Source organism: Truncatella angustata (genome assembly GCF_020726525.1).
Source record: "Truncatella angustata strain MPI-SDFR-AT-0073 chromosome Unknown BKA67scaffold_1, whole genome shotgun sequence".
Taxonomy (NCBI): Eukaryota; Fungi; Ascomycota; class Sordariomycetes; order Amphisphaeriales; family Sporocadaceae; genus Truncatella; species Truncatella angustata.
Genome location: NW_025763381.1, coordinates 253639 through 270429, shown reverse-complemented (window position 1 = coordinate 270429; position 16791 = coordinate 253639). Strand labels below are relative to the sequence as shown.

The 16791-nt window shown below is 48.9% G+C and overlaps 6 protein-coding genes and 1 non-coding gene across 7 annotated transcripts; 3 read left to right on the top strand and 4 right to left on the bottom strand.

The window, feature by feature from the left end:
* Positions 1–72: 72 nt before the first annotated feature.
* Positions 73–170, bottom strand: BKA67DRAFT_t1. Its single transcript has one exon. It is a non-coding gene; the product is annotated as a tRNA-Ala (tRNA).
* A 178-nt stretch (positions 171–348) lies between these two features.
* On the bottom strand, positions 349–1096 carry BKA67DRAFT_2204 (uncharacterized protein). Its single transcript, XM_046095556.1, has one exon. The coding sequence runs from the start codon at positions 1062–1064 to the stop codon at positions 489–491; it is 576 nt and encodes a 191-aa protein (XP_045963079.1). The 5' UTR covers positions 1065–1096; the 3' UTR covers positions 349–488.
* A 277-nt stretch (positions 1097–1373) lies between these two features.
* Positions 1374–3952, bottom strand: BKA67DRAFT_543016 (heterokaryon incompatibility protein-domain-containing protein). The gene is made up of 4 exons (XM_046101168.1): positions 3391–3952; positions 2766–3328; positions 2439–2694; positions 1374–2372 (listed from the first exon to the last, which is right to left on the bottom strand). The coding sequence occupies exons 1-4, from the start codon at positions 3533–3535 to the stop codon at positions 1420–1422; spliced, it is 1917 nt and encodes a 638-aa protein (XP_045963078.1). The 5' UTR covers positions 3536–3952; the 3' UTR covers positions 1374–1419.
* Positions 3953–4922: 970 nt separating this feature from the next.
* On the bottom strand, positions 4923–8676 carry BKA67DRAFT_543014 (uncharacterized protein). Its single transcript, XM_046101167.1, has 2 exons — positions 6327–8676; positions 4923–6272 (listed from the first exon to the last, which is right to left on the bottom strand). The coding sequence occupies exons 1-2, from the start codon at positions 8508–8510 to the stop codon at positions 5022–5024; spliced, it is 3435 nt and encodes a 1144-aa protein (XP_045963077.1). The 5' UTR covers positions 8511–8676; the 3' UTR covers positions 4923–5021.
* Positions 8677–9742: 1066 nt separating this feature from the next.
* Positions 9743–10158, top strand: BKA67DRAFT_652222 (uncharacterized protein; the record flags this gene model as incomplete). Its single annotated transcript, XM_046106114.1, has 3 exons — positions 9743–9757; positions 9875–9984; positions 10068–10158. 3 exons carry the CDS (start codon positions 9743–9745, stop codon positions 10156–10158), a joined length of 216 nt encoding a protein of 71 aa, XP_045963076.1.
* Positions 10159–13644: 3486 nt separating this feature from the next.
* Positions 13645–14082, top strand: BKA67DRAFT_543008 (uncharacterized protein). Its single transcript, XM_046101166.1, has one exon. The coding sequence runs from the start codon at positions 13727–13729 to the stop codon at positions 13991–13993; it is 267 nt and encodes an 88-aa protein (XP_045963075.1). The 5' UTR covers positions 13645–13726; the 3' UTR covers positions 13994–14082.
* Positions 14083–14723: 641 nt separating this feature from the next.
* BKA67DRAFT_589270 (kinase isozyme 4) lies at positions 14724–16064 on the top strand (the record flags this gene model as incomplete). The annotated part of the gene is made up of 1 exon (XM_046104440.1): positions 14724–16064. One exon carries the CDS (start codon positions 14724–14726, stop codon positions 16062–16064), a length of 1341 nt encoding a protein of 446 aa, XP_045963074.1.
* Between the last annotated feature and the right edge of the window lie 727 nt (positions 16065–16791).

Sequence of the window (16791 nt, the reverse complement as noted above, 5' to 3'; positions counted from 1 at the left end):
ACTCAAAATTACAGAGAAGCGACATATAACAAAAACAAAAGTGTGAATCGATAAACACAGCAAAAAGTTTGGTGGAGAGGCTGGGAATCGAACCCAGAACCTTTTCCATGCTCTTGAATGATAAGTTCATCGCATGCTAAGGAAACGTCATACCACTAGACCACATCCCCGATTTATTGTTCAGCTGTCGTACTGCTGTGGAAACTGAACAATCTAAAGGAATTCATGTAGGCAAAACCAAGCCTCTCTCGTTAGGGTTGGCGGAGATCACCGACGGTCAGTTGTCTCCACAAAAGTGACCTCCATTGTCCTTGACTTATTACGAAACTAGCGTGTATCTTTCTCGAGGGAACATCTTTCGCGCCCAAAAGAAAGAGTGAATTATGCGTGCATAGGTGAAGCTAGAGATTGGTCGAGGCCCGTAGTTGTCCTGACATGCAAAGCTGGTTGTCAAAGACGGACCTGGGAGCGAGACACCAAGCCAACAATCACGAAATGTACACTAGGACAGCAGCGTTGCCATCAACTTCGGCAATTCCAGCGGTTGGACTTTTACGACTCAATGATCGACACCATAGTCTTAGCTTGATAGAGGCCATACGAATGTTTTCTGTCTTGAACAACCTTAATTGACAAAAGTTCGACGAAAATTGAAGATGCTGAAGATGCTGAAGATGGTAATGTTGTGGACGATTGTTACTGAAAATATGAATAAGGGAGAGGCAGAGATGACGATTCTCAAGATAATGATATGAGATGGCGTGCAGATAAGAGCTACGAATGCTACGGAGGAGGAGGAGAAGAAGGAGGAGGAGAAGAAGGAGGAGGAGAAGAAGGAGGAGGAGAAGAAGGAGGAGGAGAAGAAGGAGGAGGAGAAGAAGAAGAAGAAGAAGAAGAAGAAGAAGAAGAAGAAGAAGAAGAAGAAGAAGAAGAAGAAGAAGAAGAAGAAAGCAGCCAGAGGATAAGACCTGACCGCCGCTAGTTAGGCATATTGGTAGCTTAGTTAGAGGACTCCGGCAAACCTTGGAGCCAGACATGCTGCGGCGAACAGGTAAAGAGGACATTATACTTCGTAAATCCAAAGATCTCTGGCAAGGCGTGATGGCCGGGAATTCATGGTGCTTGTGCGATGACAGAGAGGATTTCACGACTACGCAGCTCGACAATGAAGACTACATACCAAATATCTATATCTGGGCACTCTGTACCCAGACTTGTTGCAAATGTGTGATCGTTTGGACTTTTACGTCGTTATCTCTCTGCCGCCAATTGTGACGGAAGCCATGAATTGTTGCATATAGAGGACCAGGCCTGATTTTAAGCGAAGGCACACGGGAAAGGATCAGGAGAAAGCGGGCTGGACCACATGAGAATTTGTTGTGGACGATTCCTTTGTTAATGATTTCGTTGGTCTCGCTACTAAATTATGGTAATGGTCCGCATCTCGAACCCTGGTAATTTTGCGGCTTCGGAGTTGTACAACTCTTCATCTACATACCAACGCAGGAACCCTACCCGCTTGTACTTGTCACCGTCTTTTGTGAGCAGCAACCCACATCTCTCCAATGAAGCCTCGCTTCCAAGGACGTTGTCTCCGGGGCCCTGAGGAAGATAACCGTGGTCATAGCTCCTGGACTTGATAGCAAGGAGCGCGAATACTTCAAGAGTCTTGTACACGATTGCAGAACTGCCGGAATCAGACTGTTCATCATCATCATCATCATCATCATCTTCATTTCCGCTGACTCCCTCTTGGGCGTGCGTTTCGAGATACTCCAAGACAGCCTCCTTCTGTGGCCAGTCATCCTCCCACGCATCGGCGTAACCTGTGAACAAGGTTTCATCGACGTCAATCCCGGGGGCGTAGATCGACCCGATCCCGGAACTATAGTCAATGTTCCATTCCACTGGGCGTATGGCGCCTCTCAAAGTCAATTCGGCTGATTTGATGCTGATGTACTCCAGCCCGGGCTTTGTCGGTACAAGTGTATAATCAAGGACCTCTGCACCATCAGCAACAGTTGTCATTCCGATAAAACCGCCGGTAGCCCCATCACGGGTTTCATCCAACTTTCTAAACCAATCACCAGCGTACCTAATCGGATTGTCGATTGACGTCCATGACCATGATGGGGCTCGTAATTCTTTCGGTCTCGGTTTTCTTATACCTTGCGCCACCATCCAGCAGAGTCCGAGTGGAAGGGTTTCCCTCCATAAGCCAGCTAGGTAAATATAATTAAAAGCCTTGGCGAAGACTTGTGCAATAGCAGAAATAGCCACGAGCTTATCCGACTGATTTGTCATGTTCCGGTTGCTATAAGCTTCCACAACTGGTTCCCACGCTGGCATAGGTAGACCGGGTACACAGGGAACTAATCAATGAACAGCTTAGCCTCGATTCTTTTTTTCTTTTGAGTGACCAATAGAGGAGTCCATACCCTCACCGTAATTCCAATTATATGCGTCGGAATCGAAACGCATGTCCTGCTTCTTCCAGCTTCCGTCGTATAACTGGCATGATCTACAACTCCATTGTATGTAGTTCCGACTGTAACGAAGCAATCGCGGTGACAGGAGTGTTTCTTGGTATGTCCACGCCCGGCTATCGATGGGATCACTCAGCAAGACCCGGTGGTGATCAAACTGGCACAGTAGAACATGCCCCAGTTTGCCATGACGCGACTCATAGCTGATCTAGTTGATCCCCCGTTAGTTTGTGTGTCCTTTTAGAAGTGCTAATCTAAAATAAGAACATGCATCAATACCTGCGTTGGAGGGAGCGAGTCGTAAGTATACACGGCCGTCTCGTTCAGGAACCCCTCTTGTACTCCTACTGCTTTGGCAGCGGAAATCGTCACATAGCTCTCCTGATAAATACTCGGCATACAACCGAGTTCATGAAGAAGGTCGCCTGGGTCGTCCTGGATGATACACAGTGCGTCAATCCAGAGATAAGAAAGCGTCAGTTCTCGGCACACCTCAATCGCATCGACTAGTGTTTTGGGTAGAGTAGCGACCTCGATGCCTTTTTGATTGGCCGGTAAAGTCGCAATCGTCGTTCGGATCTCCTGGGGACCACCCCAGACGTAACTTAGCGATGCCCACCTGACGTTTGTCATCGTCCTAGTTTCGACAATCCTCACATGGCTGGCACCTTTCTCTCCGATTTCCATTAACCGGGTAGGCGCGAAGCCCGTCTGGATTGTTGTACAGAAGCGATGGGTCGCATAGCATTCCTGAATCCAGCACTTTGCTTGGTCAAAAGCCCTTTCGGATCTGACGTCAGGATATGGCTTTGCTACGGGGAACTGCTGAGACGAGATGTCACCTAGACGGCGGTCAGTCGCCACATGAGATAAAACGTCGATAGAAAGACCCCGTAAGTTGTACCTTCGCCAGCGGAATACACGCGGAGCAAGTCGCTCCTGGGCAGTCGTAGATAGCCATTGCGCTTCGGATCGAAGCGAGCAATGACAGGAGAGCCCGGCTTGATAGTAGAGGCATGCAGTAGTCGTACCAGATAACGGTAGAACATACATTTTTCACTTGCTACCAATCGAGGTGAATGCGGATTAGTCTAAACACAGGGTTGCACCATCTGGAGAAAAAGAAGGGGAAAACGGTGGGCTATGCGTTTTACTAACGAATCGTTTACCTCGTACTGCTAGATCATAATCGGTGGATAATATGACCTCGTGTGGGCTTTCAGCGACGTCAGCCTCTCTGATAGTAATTTTTGCGCACTCCTCGCAGCTATGTGCCTTTTCGATCATCTTCACGCCGACCCGCGCCGTAAGGCGACGTGTGTCGACGAATTTTTCCATGTTAAAGTGAGGTTTGAAAGTCAGGTCGTTTCAAAAAGCGATGTCCACGTCTCCCTTGGTACCTATGGATTTAGGAGTACTGACCCCCCATTTTTGGCACCCCTCTACGCTCAAATGTGTTCAGGGTCCCCCGGCTCCTGTCAGAACACGCCACGCCACAATTAAAACAATAGCAAACGTAAGCGACAAGTTAACGAAGAATGACTGCGTATCGCATTATGCATCTTTCGAGCTTTATATCCAAATCCAAAGTCATTGCCTCAGGACTAATCGCAGTTAGCATCCGGCCTCGAACTATTGGTAAAGATGACAGTGGTAGTCCACCGACTTTCCTTGGCGCTACCTAAATAATATCCTGGTGCCCCAGGGATGGATCACAATCCAAAGGACTCCGATACGTCTGCAGAGAAGTTAGCAATGGATGCGGCCAACAAACGTATGAAGCCGGCAGTGACGGGTATGCTGCCTGTCACGTCCAATTGCCCTAGTTTGCAGTCGTCTACTTGACAGCTCAATTGCTGACCTCAACGCAAAACCACGTTCTAGTGCACGATGTTACCATGATCCACGCTCACTTCTTCCGAATGCAATGGTTCAGCCTGTAAAGACTGGGACTAGTCTAGACTAGACTAGTCTAGACTTGAACGTCAACGTACTAACTATACTCCTTGGCGAACTAGTCCATAAACCCCCGTTTCCAAAAGTGTGGAACCGATGCGAAATAGCAACATTTCGGATTCTTTACCATGTTGTTTCAATTGAATGTATTACAGAAGCATCGCTTTGGCAGAACGAGTTTATTTGAGCCCCTGCGAGATGGCGTGGCCTTTCATGCGAAAGCAGTCGTAGGCGTCTGATATTAGCAGTTCAATCATCCAGTTATGTGATTGGGGATGAGATAGATGTTGTTAATCAAAATAAGTATGAAAACATAGCAAATAAGTCTTTCATTGATTATTCCGCAATTAGTCAGTCAATGCAGCCAAAACTCGTAGACCACTGGGGTCTTCTACTATACGAATGGAGATGAGTTTGATGCTCTGCGCGAACAAGTCACAACCATATCTGATTTAGACACCACTGGTAAATCCATTGTAGCAGGAGAGAGCCACAACTCGACATTTCGACGTGTAAGGCTTCGTTTTTCAATATTTATATATACATAGTGTCACTTATCGTCTATCTTAGACCAAGCCTCTATCTCCTCCTCTTGCCACCACCGCCCTCATCGCCAGCCTTGCGCTTCTTACCCTCCCGCTCCCAGTACTCTTTCTTCTCCCTCTTCTCCCTGGCCTCCTTCTTATCATTCATTGTCTCCATCTTCTTCTTGAACTTGGCGCGGTTCTCGGCTTTCTTGGCCGCACGCTTGGCTTCTGTGTCCTTGCGAATGGTCGTGATCTTCTGCAGCAGATCCCGGGCCTTCTTCTCTTCGCCGCCCAATACAACTGCACGTTTCTGCATGTATGTCTCGTGTCGCTGAGGTTTCATCTGGACGATCTGGGACTTGTACGGCAGCGAGGCGGCCAGAGCACGTGGCACCTTCAATGAGTTGAAGTGGCGGGTCTTTCGCTCAATGGTGCGATACTTGCTGTTCTTGTCCTGTGGTGTGGCAATACCCTGATCGCGACGTACCTCACCAGTCAAGCGCATACCTTGCCAGCCTCCGAGAAGGTTCGTCACAACATTGTAGTAGCGGTGTGGTTTGATCGGGTACCAGGTGCGGAGGAAGACGATATCGCTCATCAGGATCTTGTCCTCGAACGTGGCACGAAAGTGACCTTCGGGCTTGCTCAATGCCCGCTTGATTTGACCTCTGATTCCACTGACCGTCTTGATAGCGGCTCCCTCGAACTTGGCAATCTCGAGGGACGAGTTGAACATGTCCTTGATGAAAGCAGTATTCTTGAAGACCTTGTATGGAACACCGGTGAGTTTGAGCTTCTTCACAATCTCGCTGGACTCGTCGACACTAAGAACGGTGCCGGTTGCTGCAATACGGAAACCAGGGTTGGACGAGCTGAACGAGTTGAAGCAAACAAATCCAGTGTTGGGTGCGATGAGAGGAGCATAGACAGTGGCGAAACAGTGCATGTGTTCCGGCGTGTACTTGAGCATGCGATTCCTTGTTCGTGAATCTGATATGGCGTAAATGGGAAGTGTTTGGAACCGCCGCCACCCCAAACTGAAGATCAAAGGATCGTTTGTCTTCAGAATCTTCTTGTGCCATCTGTGGCGCTTGATTCTCACTTGAACATAGCCAAATCTGTCTTCTGTCGGTGCCAGACCGCCAACGATAACGGGCAATTTTGCGTTGAAGTTCTGTACAAACTCTGCAGGTACACCATCGATGATCAGCTTGGCGTATTTTCCAGCTTTGTAACCTTCGACTGCAACTCTCTGCCGTTCGTCAAGGGCTCCAAATTCAGCATTGTTGATGTCCAGTTGTTTCTATGTTTTGTTAGCATTTCGATATGAAGGAAAGCAGGGAACATCGAAACTCACCTGAATAAGAGCTTTCTGAGCATCGTACCAGTCATCCTCGCCGAACTCATCAGGGTTCTGGCCAACCTCCCTTCGTGCATTTGCCTTGTCGTTGGCGAAACCCTCCCTGTCCTCTTCTTCGAAGCGTAGCTTGAGCTCTTCCTTTCGCTTGGCGTTCTTGGCACGCTCTTCTTCTAAGCTCGCTGCTGCTGCTTCAGCCTCTGCCTTGTGCTTTTCGCCGGTCTCGAGATCTTCAAACTCTCCATCACCTTCGGAGTCGTTGTCAAACCCTTCAAAGCCGTCGTCGCCGTCTTCACCATCAGCACCGTTCAGAGTAGCTGTAGTGAAGCGCTGTCGAAGTAGTTCAACATTGTCTGCCACCGACCATTTTGCGGCAAGTTGCTCATAGTCGTAAACAGGTACGGCGCGGTCATCTGCCGAGGCATCGTCACTCTCCTGCTTGGCCTTCTTGAAGAACTCCTCGTCATCAGAATCGGCCTCGATATCTTCTTCCTCCTCTTCGTCCGCATCGACTTCACCCTTCCACCTGCGCAAGACTTCATCTGCAGTGATGGATTCGTCGTACATCATTCGTGCCAAGTCTCCAGTACGATACGAGCGACGACCACCGTGCAGCTTTTGTGCCCTCTCGGTCATGTTCTCTTTCCAGCGAAGGGCCGCAGATTCCTCGTCGTCGTCATCCAGCTCATCTTCAGAGTCCTCCTCATCGTCATCATCGTCGGCGCCTGAGAGTGATCCCAAATCGGAATCGCTATCTGCAAAAGCCACCTCGTCTTCGTCTCCGTTTTTGTCGATGTCCTTGCGGAACATTTTGCCAAGCTTCTTCTCGTCGAACTCGGCGTCTTCATCCTCGTCGCCTTCGTTGTCGTCACCACTAGCGAAGCCCTCATCTTCGGGAAAGTCGTCTTCACCTTCCTCCCTCTCAGCGAGTCTTGCGGTTCTCTGGCTTTTGCGCCCGGTGTCTTCTTCTTCCGGGACGCTTGTGATCTTCTCGCCGTCACGGAAGAGCTGCATACCGTCTTCGGTCTGACCGAGAAGCCGACGCTCTCCCTGAAGCCCAATGATCAACTCTTCTCCCTCACCTCGCTCAATCTCGGTTGCCTCCTTGTTAAATGTGAAGCCTTTATCGCGAGTGATCCAGATAGCGTCACCATCGATCTTCAATCCGCTACGGTCGGACATTGGAGCGTGGAGCTTCTTCTCTTTCTCATCCAGTCTCCTCCTGCCAACCTTTCCGGTCACTTTCGCAATGGCCAGTTCCATTTGAGGAGTTGGGCAGGGATCTGGCAAGGTTTCGACTGCTTTGACGTTGAAATCGCCAAGACCCGGTATGTGTACTCGCTGGCCTTCAGCAGAGAAGTTTGTTCCGCGAAGGTACCCGGAGAGGGCTATGGTGCGGTCGCATTTGTCGTCTGCTTCGATCTGGGTCGGGTGAGTGACGTCTCTGAAACTGTCAATGATGGTATAGGGATGCGAGTTGCGCCAGATCAGAGGTCGAGGGTTCTTCATGACGGAGAGGAAGCGGGACAGATTTTGGACCTCCCTATCGGGATAGCGTCCGTTGATGACACCGGAGAGATAGAACAGATGGGCGCCGGCGTAAAGTTCTCTCCAGAGACGGTGCTTCAGTCGCTTCTTGGCATCCTTGAGCTGCTGGGGCTTTCTGAAAAGATCCAGATGTGTCAAGATACCAAAGACATTGCCTGGCATACCGGTTGCCGACAGAATATTCAAGAACTCCATGGTCTCCATCTCGAAGCCATAGTTTCCGTCAATCATGAGCAGGACAATGTCGGCAATCTTGGCCATGTCGACCATGGCCTCGAGCTCGTTGGGACATTCGACAAAGGTGAGTCGCTGCTTCTTGGAGGTGACGACGGTAATGGGACCTTGGGGATCTGTCATGGATTCCTTCGCATACCGACGAACCAAGGACTTGACCAATGTTGTCTTGCCGACACCAGGTGGCCCAACGATGGTGACGAGACGAGGGGGTGCCTCCTCGGGCAGGCGATCGACGAGGGGGACATGGAGAGACTTTTCTCTGATGTCTTGAGATCTTGCGGCTTGTCTGGCGAGTTTTCCGGGATTGGAGACGGCGAAAGCTTTCGGGTTTCGCTCGCCTGAAGCGTGTTTCTTTTCAGGCTTTGCCTTCCGATGAGGCTTATGCGATTGCTCGTCCATATTGGGCGAAATTCCGTTGGGGAATCAATCGCAATCAACGTCAACACTCTGCGGTGCAGCAAAGAGAAAGAGTCGATCTTCCTCCAGTCTAGCCACTCTGCACACGATCCCTTCTCTGCAGATAATTTTTTGGGAACCCTTGCCAAAGTCTCGACTAGCGTTGTCTAATCGATAAAGGCGATAAGGTCTGATAACTTATCCTGCTATCTACCCGAGTAGTTGCCAAGGCTCGCCAACTTACAGGACTAACCTAGGCTAGGTTACTACTGTACCATGTACATACAGTATGTATGCAGTAGGCTCAAGCGAGGGGCTGCGGGGTTTGTTTTCTTAGAGGCACCCTGCCAGCCTGCGACCTCAGTTGCCCATGGTATGACGAAAGCGGGGTTATCACAGGCTTGGACTTCCCCTAATCGCTGCCTGTACTTTTGCCATCGCCGGGCCTCTGCTATGCAAAATAACCTATTGATCGACTAGTATTACAGCTTGTCCATTGGTTCTCTGGTGCCTCTCTCTCCCCCGGCTAATGCAAGAAATCCAGATAAGATCAAGATAGATCCTGGGCGCAGAGACTACGCAATTGTCCGAATGACTCCCCTTCAGTTGCAATAAAACTTGGCTATTCCGACATCTTGGACAGCCATCGGAATTCACCATCGGTTATTAGTTGGCTTCCGTTTCACTTGCACGTTGCACGAGGAGTGAGTGGGCACTTTACACCATCACCTCAGTGGTCTATGTTTCGTTGAAACGCGTGTGACTAACGCATTAGGTGTGGAGGAGGGGAGCCCTTCCAAGCACGACATGACGTATTGTAGGCCCTCCTCTGCGTCGTCCTTGTCCTTGTCCTCGTCCTCGTCCTCGTCCTCGTCCCTCCTGCCTCGTACAGTCGAAGGTACTGCGTGCAGTACTCCGTGCACTACAGCACAGGCTGGAACCTAACTTATGTAGGTACAGTTAGCCGCCTACGTAAGTGCAGAGGCTGCTCTCTGGGCGGCGCCCGACGCGGTTGTTGACGGCGGGCTCCATCCAGCTTGAACTTAATCAGTTCCCGCCTTGCCCTCGGCGTCTTTAAATCAAGCTCCATGCCCGCATCCAAACCCCTTCTCCTTACTCACCATCAACTACTTCTGCAACGACTCTTCTCTGCCTCACCAGCCCACTGCCTGAACTTCAACCACTTCTACACGAGATCTCATAGACATCTTCTCCACAACTCAACCATATCCAGAATGCCTAGCTACATTGTGAGTCTATCTGCCTGACCTCGGCCAAACGGTCAAACCCCGCCTGAGCCCCTTACAACCCCTTTGGTATATGTCTCGTATCTTCACAACCTTCACTAACTCCTTTTCTTGCCACAGGTCACCGCAAAGGACGGCGCTTCCGCCGATGACTTGGCTGCCCTCAAGAAGCACGCCAAGGACCAGGGCGGCGAGATCACCCACGAGTACAACCTGATCAAGGGCTTTGCGTATGTTCCTCCACTTTTATGTTTCTGCCTCGTTGTGCCGGCGCATAGTTCTCCCCGACTGACCACTCTTTTATCCACAACAGTGTCAAGTTCCCCCAGGACTCCGTACAAACCCTCGAGAGCCACGAGCACGTCAAGGCCGTTGAAGAGGACAAGGAGATGAAGACCCAGTAGGCTCATGTCTGCTCCACAGGTCACCTCTCACAGATTTATCAGCCAAAGCGTTCTGTTGTCTTCCATTTGCTTAAATAGATGGTTGGACCTCAGACGTACATCAGCTATGGATAACTATCCTGGTAGAAGCTGGATTGCAGCAGAAGATCTATAGACTTTACCCTATTGTACGACTGAAATGCGATCATGACTCTTGACACAACACACCATGAGCACTTGTTTTCCTGCACATATGACATGAGAATGCTATACCCTGGCCACAGGCTCCGCAAACCTGTACCGCATAATTCGCTAGTGTCGCCTCCTCGGTGGCAAAAGGTTCGTGAGAAAAGAAATGAACCCTGGAGAGATATGAAATCTCGTACTGCAACTTCAGCCCTAAATCGCTTGATGCTCAAATAACTCGATACACTATCCATCAAAGCGGCAACCACAGGCTGCTGTATTCCGGGTGTAGCGCAAACAGATCGGAGTATATAAGTTTATGACTTGTCAGGTATACCGTCGATATGATACCTGATATACATTGATCATAGCAGAAACGGCGCATACGTTGATTTTCCCTAGAGGAGATCCCTCGGCAGTGATCATGTTGAGATTCAACTAGACTAGACTAGTCTAACTCGGTGCTTCCGTGAGTGACGCAGCACAGTTACGATACGATGGTTCAAAACTTCAGGCTGTAGCAAATCATGTCATCTCCAGCAAAACATATGAATTGGGGGGCCAGGTATCGACGGTCCCCTCCAAAGCCAGGTGTTCCAATAAGATAATTAGCTGCCAACTCTAGTACCAGACTTAACTAGAAGTACTTCAGATTATCATTACCGAGGGTTTCCGTATGGGTTTTTCTCTTAAATAGAATATTGAAAGCTAGCCGTGTGAGAAGTGATCTGTTTATCGCCCATACGCAACACAATGTGAAATAACGCAATGAGAAAACATTTCATAAGCATTCATTTCTTGAGCATGCCTCTTCAGTAAGACGCTTCAAGCTAAGACGACCTGATGACACTTCACCTCCGGTACTCCTGTTCCGAAGAACCCCCCAACCCTCCAACCCCCCCAAATATATTATAAACAGGCACTTGAGGCACGTGACCGGTCAACAACTCACCCGTAGGTGCGAACTTTCCCTCGTTGTACGACTTCTCACAAGCCCTCGAGAGCTCGGCGACCTCGTTGGAGTCGAACTCCTTTTTCTTTAGCTGGTCGTACACGCTCTGCGAGTACTCGGGCGCAATCTTGTATATTTGCGCTAGATACTTCTTTTGGATGAGTGGGACGTTGAACAGGCTCAAGAACTTGCCCGTATTGCAGCAGGTGTGACCTTATCCCTGGCGCCTATGACGCGGGCCTACAGCTCGCGAGCCTGGTCATAGCCGTTGTCCCTACCCCCGTGCTATTAGTGGCTCTTGCGGCTGATGATGCTGTCGCTGATATGTATGGGCACCTCGGCCGCGTTCGGCCAGACCTTGTACGTCTAGCTGTCGGGGTTGTACTACGGGTTGCCGTCGAAGTTAGTGCTAGAGTAGCTCGGCGGCATGAACGGAAGAGGAAATTTGCTTTTTGGAGGCGATGTCAGAGTAGCGAACGAGCCGTTTGTTTAAGAAGACGTCGACTCACCGTGAGATCGAAGACGTTCTTGCTAACATTGAAATAACCAAAAGCACTACTACCGTGAGGGTGGCTATATTTAAGCTACGTTAGTAAGATGAAGTTAACTGGAGCAAATAGGCCTATATATGCTCTACTTATACTAGTAGTATACTGTTTAAAGCGAAGACTTATTAGAATAAGTAAACATTATTACTAACTAGGATACTAGTGATGGTTTTATTATAAGAGGTGCGAGAAGGTTAGCGTTATAAGTCTTAAAATTGTTAGACTTAAAGTATTAACACGTTAGGTTAGAAATAACCTTATTGTTCTTGAAATAAGAAGTATCATTATTTCTAATGATCCCTTTAATAACACCCGATATCTTGGCAGCTATCTTAACGGGTCTTTCGTCGACATTTATTATATAAGTTATTCTTAATATACGAGTGTATCGCCTAGCCGTTAGGGTTACCAGCCACTATATACTAGTCCTATTATTCGTTAGTCCGTTAGTTTTTAGTCTTGTTCTAATCTAAGTCTTTGGTTTCTGTCGTCGCACCTTACTTGCGTTGTCATCTTATCGTGGTGGTCCCGTAACCATTATAAAGTGTCTAAGTATCCGACATTTATAATGCCCATTACGATAGCTGTTAATAAGGGTTAAGTAATAAAATAAGATTATAAGTGTAAAGAGGCAAGGCATTACGCCTACGGAATGGCCTATAATTATATATATTGCTTAAGTAATAATACCTACTAACCACTAAGTATCAAGGCAGTGTACTAAACTTTGGAACGGAATTCCGACGAATGCCTAGGGGTATAGCTGTTAAACAGCCTATAGTTGCCTCTAATAAGCCGACCTTATAGAGTACCACAGTCGTACACGTATTCCTTTATTGCGGACTATTAGAAGAGGCTCAAGCACGCCTAAGGAGCTTTATAGCTCCGGTAAGATTGGATACACGCCGCGACCTCGCCGCGGCTACGTTGATTCCGAAAGTGTCGAAGGTTCTAGTTCAGTGGCTATTACAAACGGGGAGACTATCTTACATCGGGGATAGCCAGTCTTTTCAGGGGTAGTTACGTTGGTTAGGTGAAAACCAACGTCGCATTATAGACACTATAACGTAGACGCTATTAGAGCGTAGAGCACACGAAGCGTACGGGTTTTGTCCAGCCCTTAAGGCAAGGTTTACCGTACGGTTTAACTCGGAGAGGTACCGAGGGACTTAGAGTCCTACGGCGTATTTAATAATAATAAATATAGAGTACAAGATCTGTCTATATAACGTGTATGTCCTTACACGATATTTATAAGTTATACCTTCGCTGTCTAAGGAAACGTTGACTACTTATTAGGCCGAGATATAGTAAACGCTCGGGGAAAAGTACTCAAACGGAATGGGAAACTTTTATCGGTTCGGGTGGAATTATCTTTACGTTTGCCTTATTGATCTTTATCATCGATCGACCTTGATGCTCTCTTAAACCTGTGGTTACCGCCTAGCGTGTCGTTATATTACGCGGCTAGGTGTAGCAGTAGAGAAGCCATTAACAATATATAGGAGCTACCACCATGTTGGCGGTCTGATTATGTAATTTACATGAAGGTAAGTGCGGATCTGTTTCAAGGAAAATGTGGGAAACCATGACACTGGCTGAACTCCTCCAAGCACTCACCTTTTTCATTTATTGCAGAAGTGGTGAATCACACTGTAAAAAGAAAGTCAGCCTGAGCTGGAGTTCCTTCCCCCGCGACAATGGTCTGGGCAGCAGTTGAAGTGGTTCATGCTTGAGCAGCTTTGCTGGAACCCTCATGTGAATCACATCAGATGGGCTATAGATTTGCAGTTTTGGCAGAGTTGATATGTCTCAGACAATCATCAGCGAAGTACAGTCATTTTTCCGAACTACGACCGCTATCGCACAATATTACGCAAATCAGGCGTATCTTTCCTTGTCGATGCCCTTGAAGAACAAATTAGCAATGCAGCTCAAACTGGCGAACATCCTCTCTCTTTCGGCTCTTGCGTCGAATGTCCTCGGTGCAGTTCTGCCAGGTCACCCTCCCAAACATGAACTCGACAAGCACGGCTGTTCGCTCGGTACATGGGCAATGCAGAATTGCGGATGGTTGGCAATGGCAAGTAATGCAATGCCAGGGTACAGGCGAATACAGCATCGCTGCGGTCTGTCCGCCTCCTCAGACTTGTCAATTTGGTGTCAATAATGTCCCTTACCGTCGATTATGGTGGGAATCGACGTGGCTGGGAAGGGGTTTACAGGCACCACCAATGCGACTAGGCTTACTGGGGGTGGAGCTCTATGGGCAGAGCTGCTGTGGGGAGGATTATAGGTGGTAGCAAGGTACTGATTTATAGCCTTGCATTGCCAGCATCTAAGCCGCTAACACTCTACAGGCTGCACTTTTTGAAGGCTCCTGAATGCGAGCGTGACCTTTTGAGTGCCGGAACTCAACTTTTTGAAATAGGATTCCATTCTGAAAACCACGACATGTTGCCCTGCAGATAGTAGGCATACCAAGTAAATCATCAATGCGCGTTTTCTGTCAACCACACAAGTCAAATGCATAGATGCTCCCCACAAGAATTACCAAGCAGACAAGTCTCACCAGCAGATGGTTTCTAGGGTAACTTCTCTTCGACAGCAATCCGAAGATGGGGTGGACCGAATGATAAACGCAGGCCGCGGCTGGGATCGGCAATCAGCCGCTGATAAGCTTATCGTACCACTATAGTATGTTTGGGGGGTTCGCTCACTGAATGGCGCGTGACATCACCCTCCGGCTAATTGCGAATGTTCCTGGATGTGAGTGTGACACACGATCACCAATCTCACCGCCAGGTACATCCTCCGAACCTTTGCGTTTACCAGCGCACAATGCCACCATGATAACTCTCAATCGGCCATTAAGGCGCTTAGTGCCCAAGGCCTCGTCCATGCGGCTTCTACCTAGTGCCGCCAAACCATTCCCGCGATACTCCACCTCCACATCGACGTCGAGCTCAACCTCATCCTCCTCCTCATCCTCCGACCACCCTTCAGATCGGCAGTGGTCGCAACCGCCTAGCACGGCGACTGTCACCGATGCTGATATCTCAAATCTCAGCGGCCAACGTCAACATTCATTGAGTCTAGCAGATCTTGTCAAACATGGACGACCTCCGTTGGCGACCGGCTCCCTCTTCTCTTCAGCCAATTTCACCTTGAGCCTCTTGCCCATCCGTTTGGCCCACCGTATCCAAGCCCTGCGAAATCTCCCTTTCATAGTAGTGTCCAACCCGAATATCAGCAGGATCTACAACAACTATCTTCACTCTCTGTCGACACTGCTACCCTGGAGGGACCGTTCAATACAAAATCTCGAAGCCGAGATACAGTTCACCTCAGTTCTCGCCGAACTTGTGCAAACGCACCAAGACACCATCCCCATTCTAGCCAAGGGCTTCCTCGAATGCCGACGTTACATCTCGCCTGCCGAAGTCACCCGATTCCTTGACGAACACCTCCGGGCGCGGATCGGTACTCGACTGATCGCCGAGCAGCATATTGCGCTACACTACTCCAGCGCCGCACACTTCGATCCTGGTGCTAGTCCGACGCCATGTCCGGAACAGCCGAGTTTTATCGGCGTCATCGACACGGAGCTGTGTCCCGCAGAGGTCGTCAACTCTTGCGCCGATTGGGTGGCAGAGATATGCGAATACAAGTATGGTGTGCGTCCTAAATGGGTGATTGACGGAGAGCCGAATACTGCTTTCGCGTACGTCCCGATGCACCTAGAGTATATCCTGACGGAGTTGCTCAAGAATGCGTTTCGTGCGACCATAGAAGGCCGTCATACCAAGGAGCCTATCGTTATTACCATCGCCCCCGAACCGCCGGATGCTGGACCACCCAAGGTCAAGCTTGATCCTCCGTCCGAGAGCAAGGGTGCATTCCGCAGCGAAGCCATCAAGCCGCTCGATGATAATGCCCCCGGTGTCACCATTCGGATCCGAGATCGAGGCGGTGGTATCTCGCCTGAGGTCTTGCCGAATGTGTGGAGTTATAGTTTCACCACATTCTCAGACGACGACGCTCCTGGCGGAGCTGATGACGCGCTAAGTGTCATCTCCGGTGCAAATAACAATGGAAGCTCCATCGCAGGACTGGGCTATGGCTTGCCGCTGAGTAGGGCCTATGCGGAGTACTTTGGCGGCGGTATCGCAGTTCAGAGTCTCTACGGATGGGGCACAGACGTATATCTGCATCTTAAAGGCGTTGGTAAAATCCATTGATTATCGCCAAAGAACTTTTCGTATCGCTACGACTTTGGTGTTAGGCTTTATAGTTTTGACGCGGAGCTGATTGTGTTTTGTATGTTACTGGGCAGTACATTTGTCTCGTTTCGATTATTAAGTACAATATATGGCCAATTTGAGCATACCAAATATCTCCCATATTTGGTTGTTTTACCTCGACACTTATTTCCCAAACTTGGCCTCCACTGTTCCCATCTTCTTGCCTCCAATCTCGAGAGAAAACTCCATCAGTGCTGACTTCAGGCTGACGACAAGCTCATAGTTCACCCGATAGCTACAATAGTATTCGGGTTAGTCCAAGTTGTTTCATTATTTTCGAAGAAAAAGAAGAAAAAAGAAAAAGAAAAAAGTATGAGCATTGGTGTGGTAAGAAATAAAACCGACTCACTATGTCGCGCCCGCGGTGCTGGTCATTCGAACAAACTCACTCTTGTCGACGGATTTTAGATTAGCGACAAGTTCGCAATTGGGACTGATCTTACGCCCCTTGGACCTATGACGAGGCGCCTCTCTACGAAGCGGGCGATGTTAGAAAAAAGGGCTGCGGTGACATAGAAAGTAACGATTGATCTTATACAGGGGCAGAAAACTCACGGATCGGTGCACTCGAAAAGCGAGTCGCTGAAAACAAGCTGAGATGGCGTATAACCTTCTTCCAAATGTCGGTAGAATGGGAATCGAATGACCTGGTCTCGCATGATAT

Bases quoted from the DNA above. Each gene is read 5' to 3' on its own strand.
- BKA67DRAFT_2204 (XM_046095556.1), bottom strand. From the start codon at position 1,064: ATGTCCTCTTTACCTGTTCGCCGCAGCATGTCTGGCTCCAAGGTTTGC.
- BKA67DRAFT_543016 (XM_046101168.1), bottom strand. From the start codon at position 3,535: ATGTTCTACCGTTATCTGGTACGACTACTGCATGCCTCTACTATCAAG. The intron at 3,329-3,390 runs GTACAACTTACG...ACCGCCGTCTAG, and splicing joins CGTGTATTCCGCTGGCGAAG to GTGACATCTCGTCTCAGCAG. The intron at 2,695-2,765 runs GTATTGATGCAT...GGGATCAACTAG, and splicing joins ACTCGCTCCCTCCAACGCAG to ATCAGCTATGAGTCGCGTCA.
- BKA67DRAFT_543014 (XM_046101167.1), bottom strand. From the start codon at position 8,510: ATGGACGAGCAATCGCATAAGCCTCATCGGAAGGCAAAGCCTGAAAAG. The intron at 6,273-6,326 runs GTGAGTTTCGAT...AACAAAACATAG, and splicing joins CTCAGAAAGCTCTTATTCAG to AAACAACTGGACATCAACAA.
- BKA67DRAFT_543008 (XM_046101166.1), top strand. From the start codon at position 13,727: ATGCCCTTGAAGAACAAATTAGCAATGCAGCTCAAACTGGCGAACATC.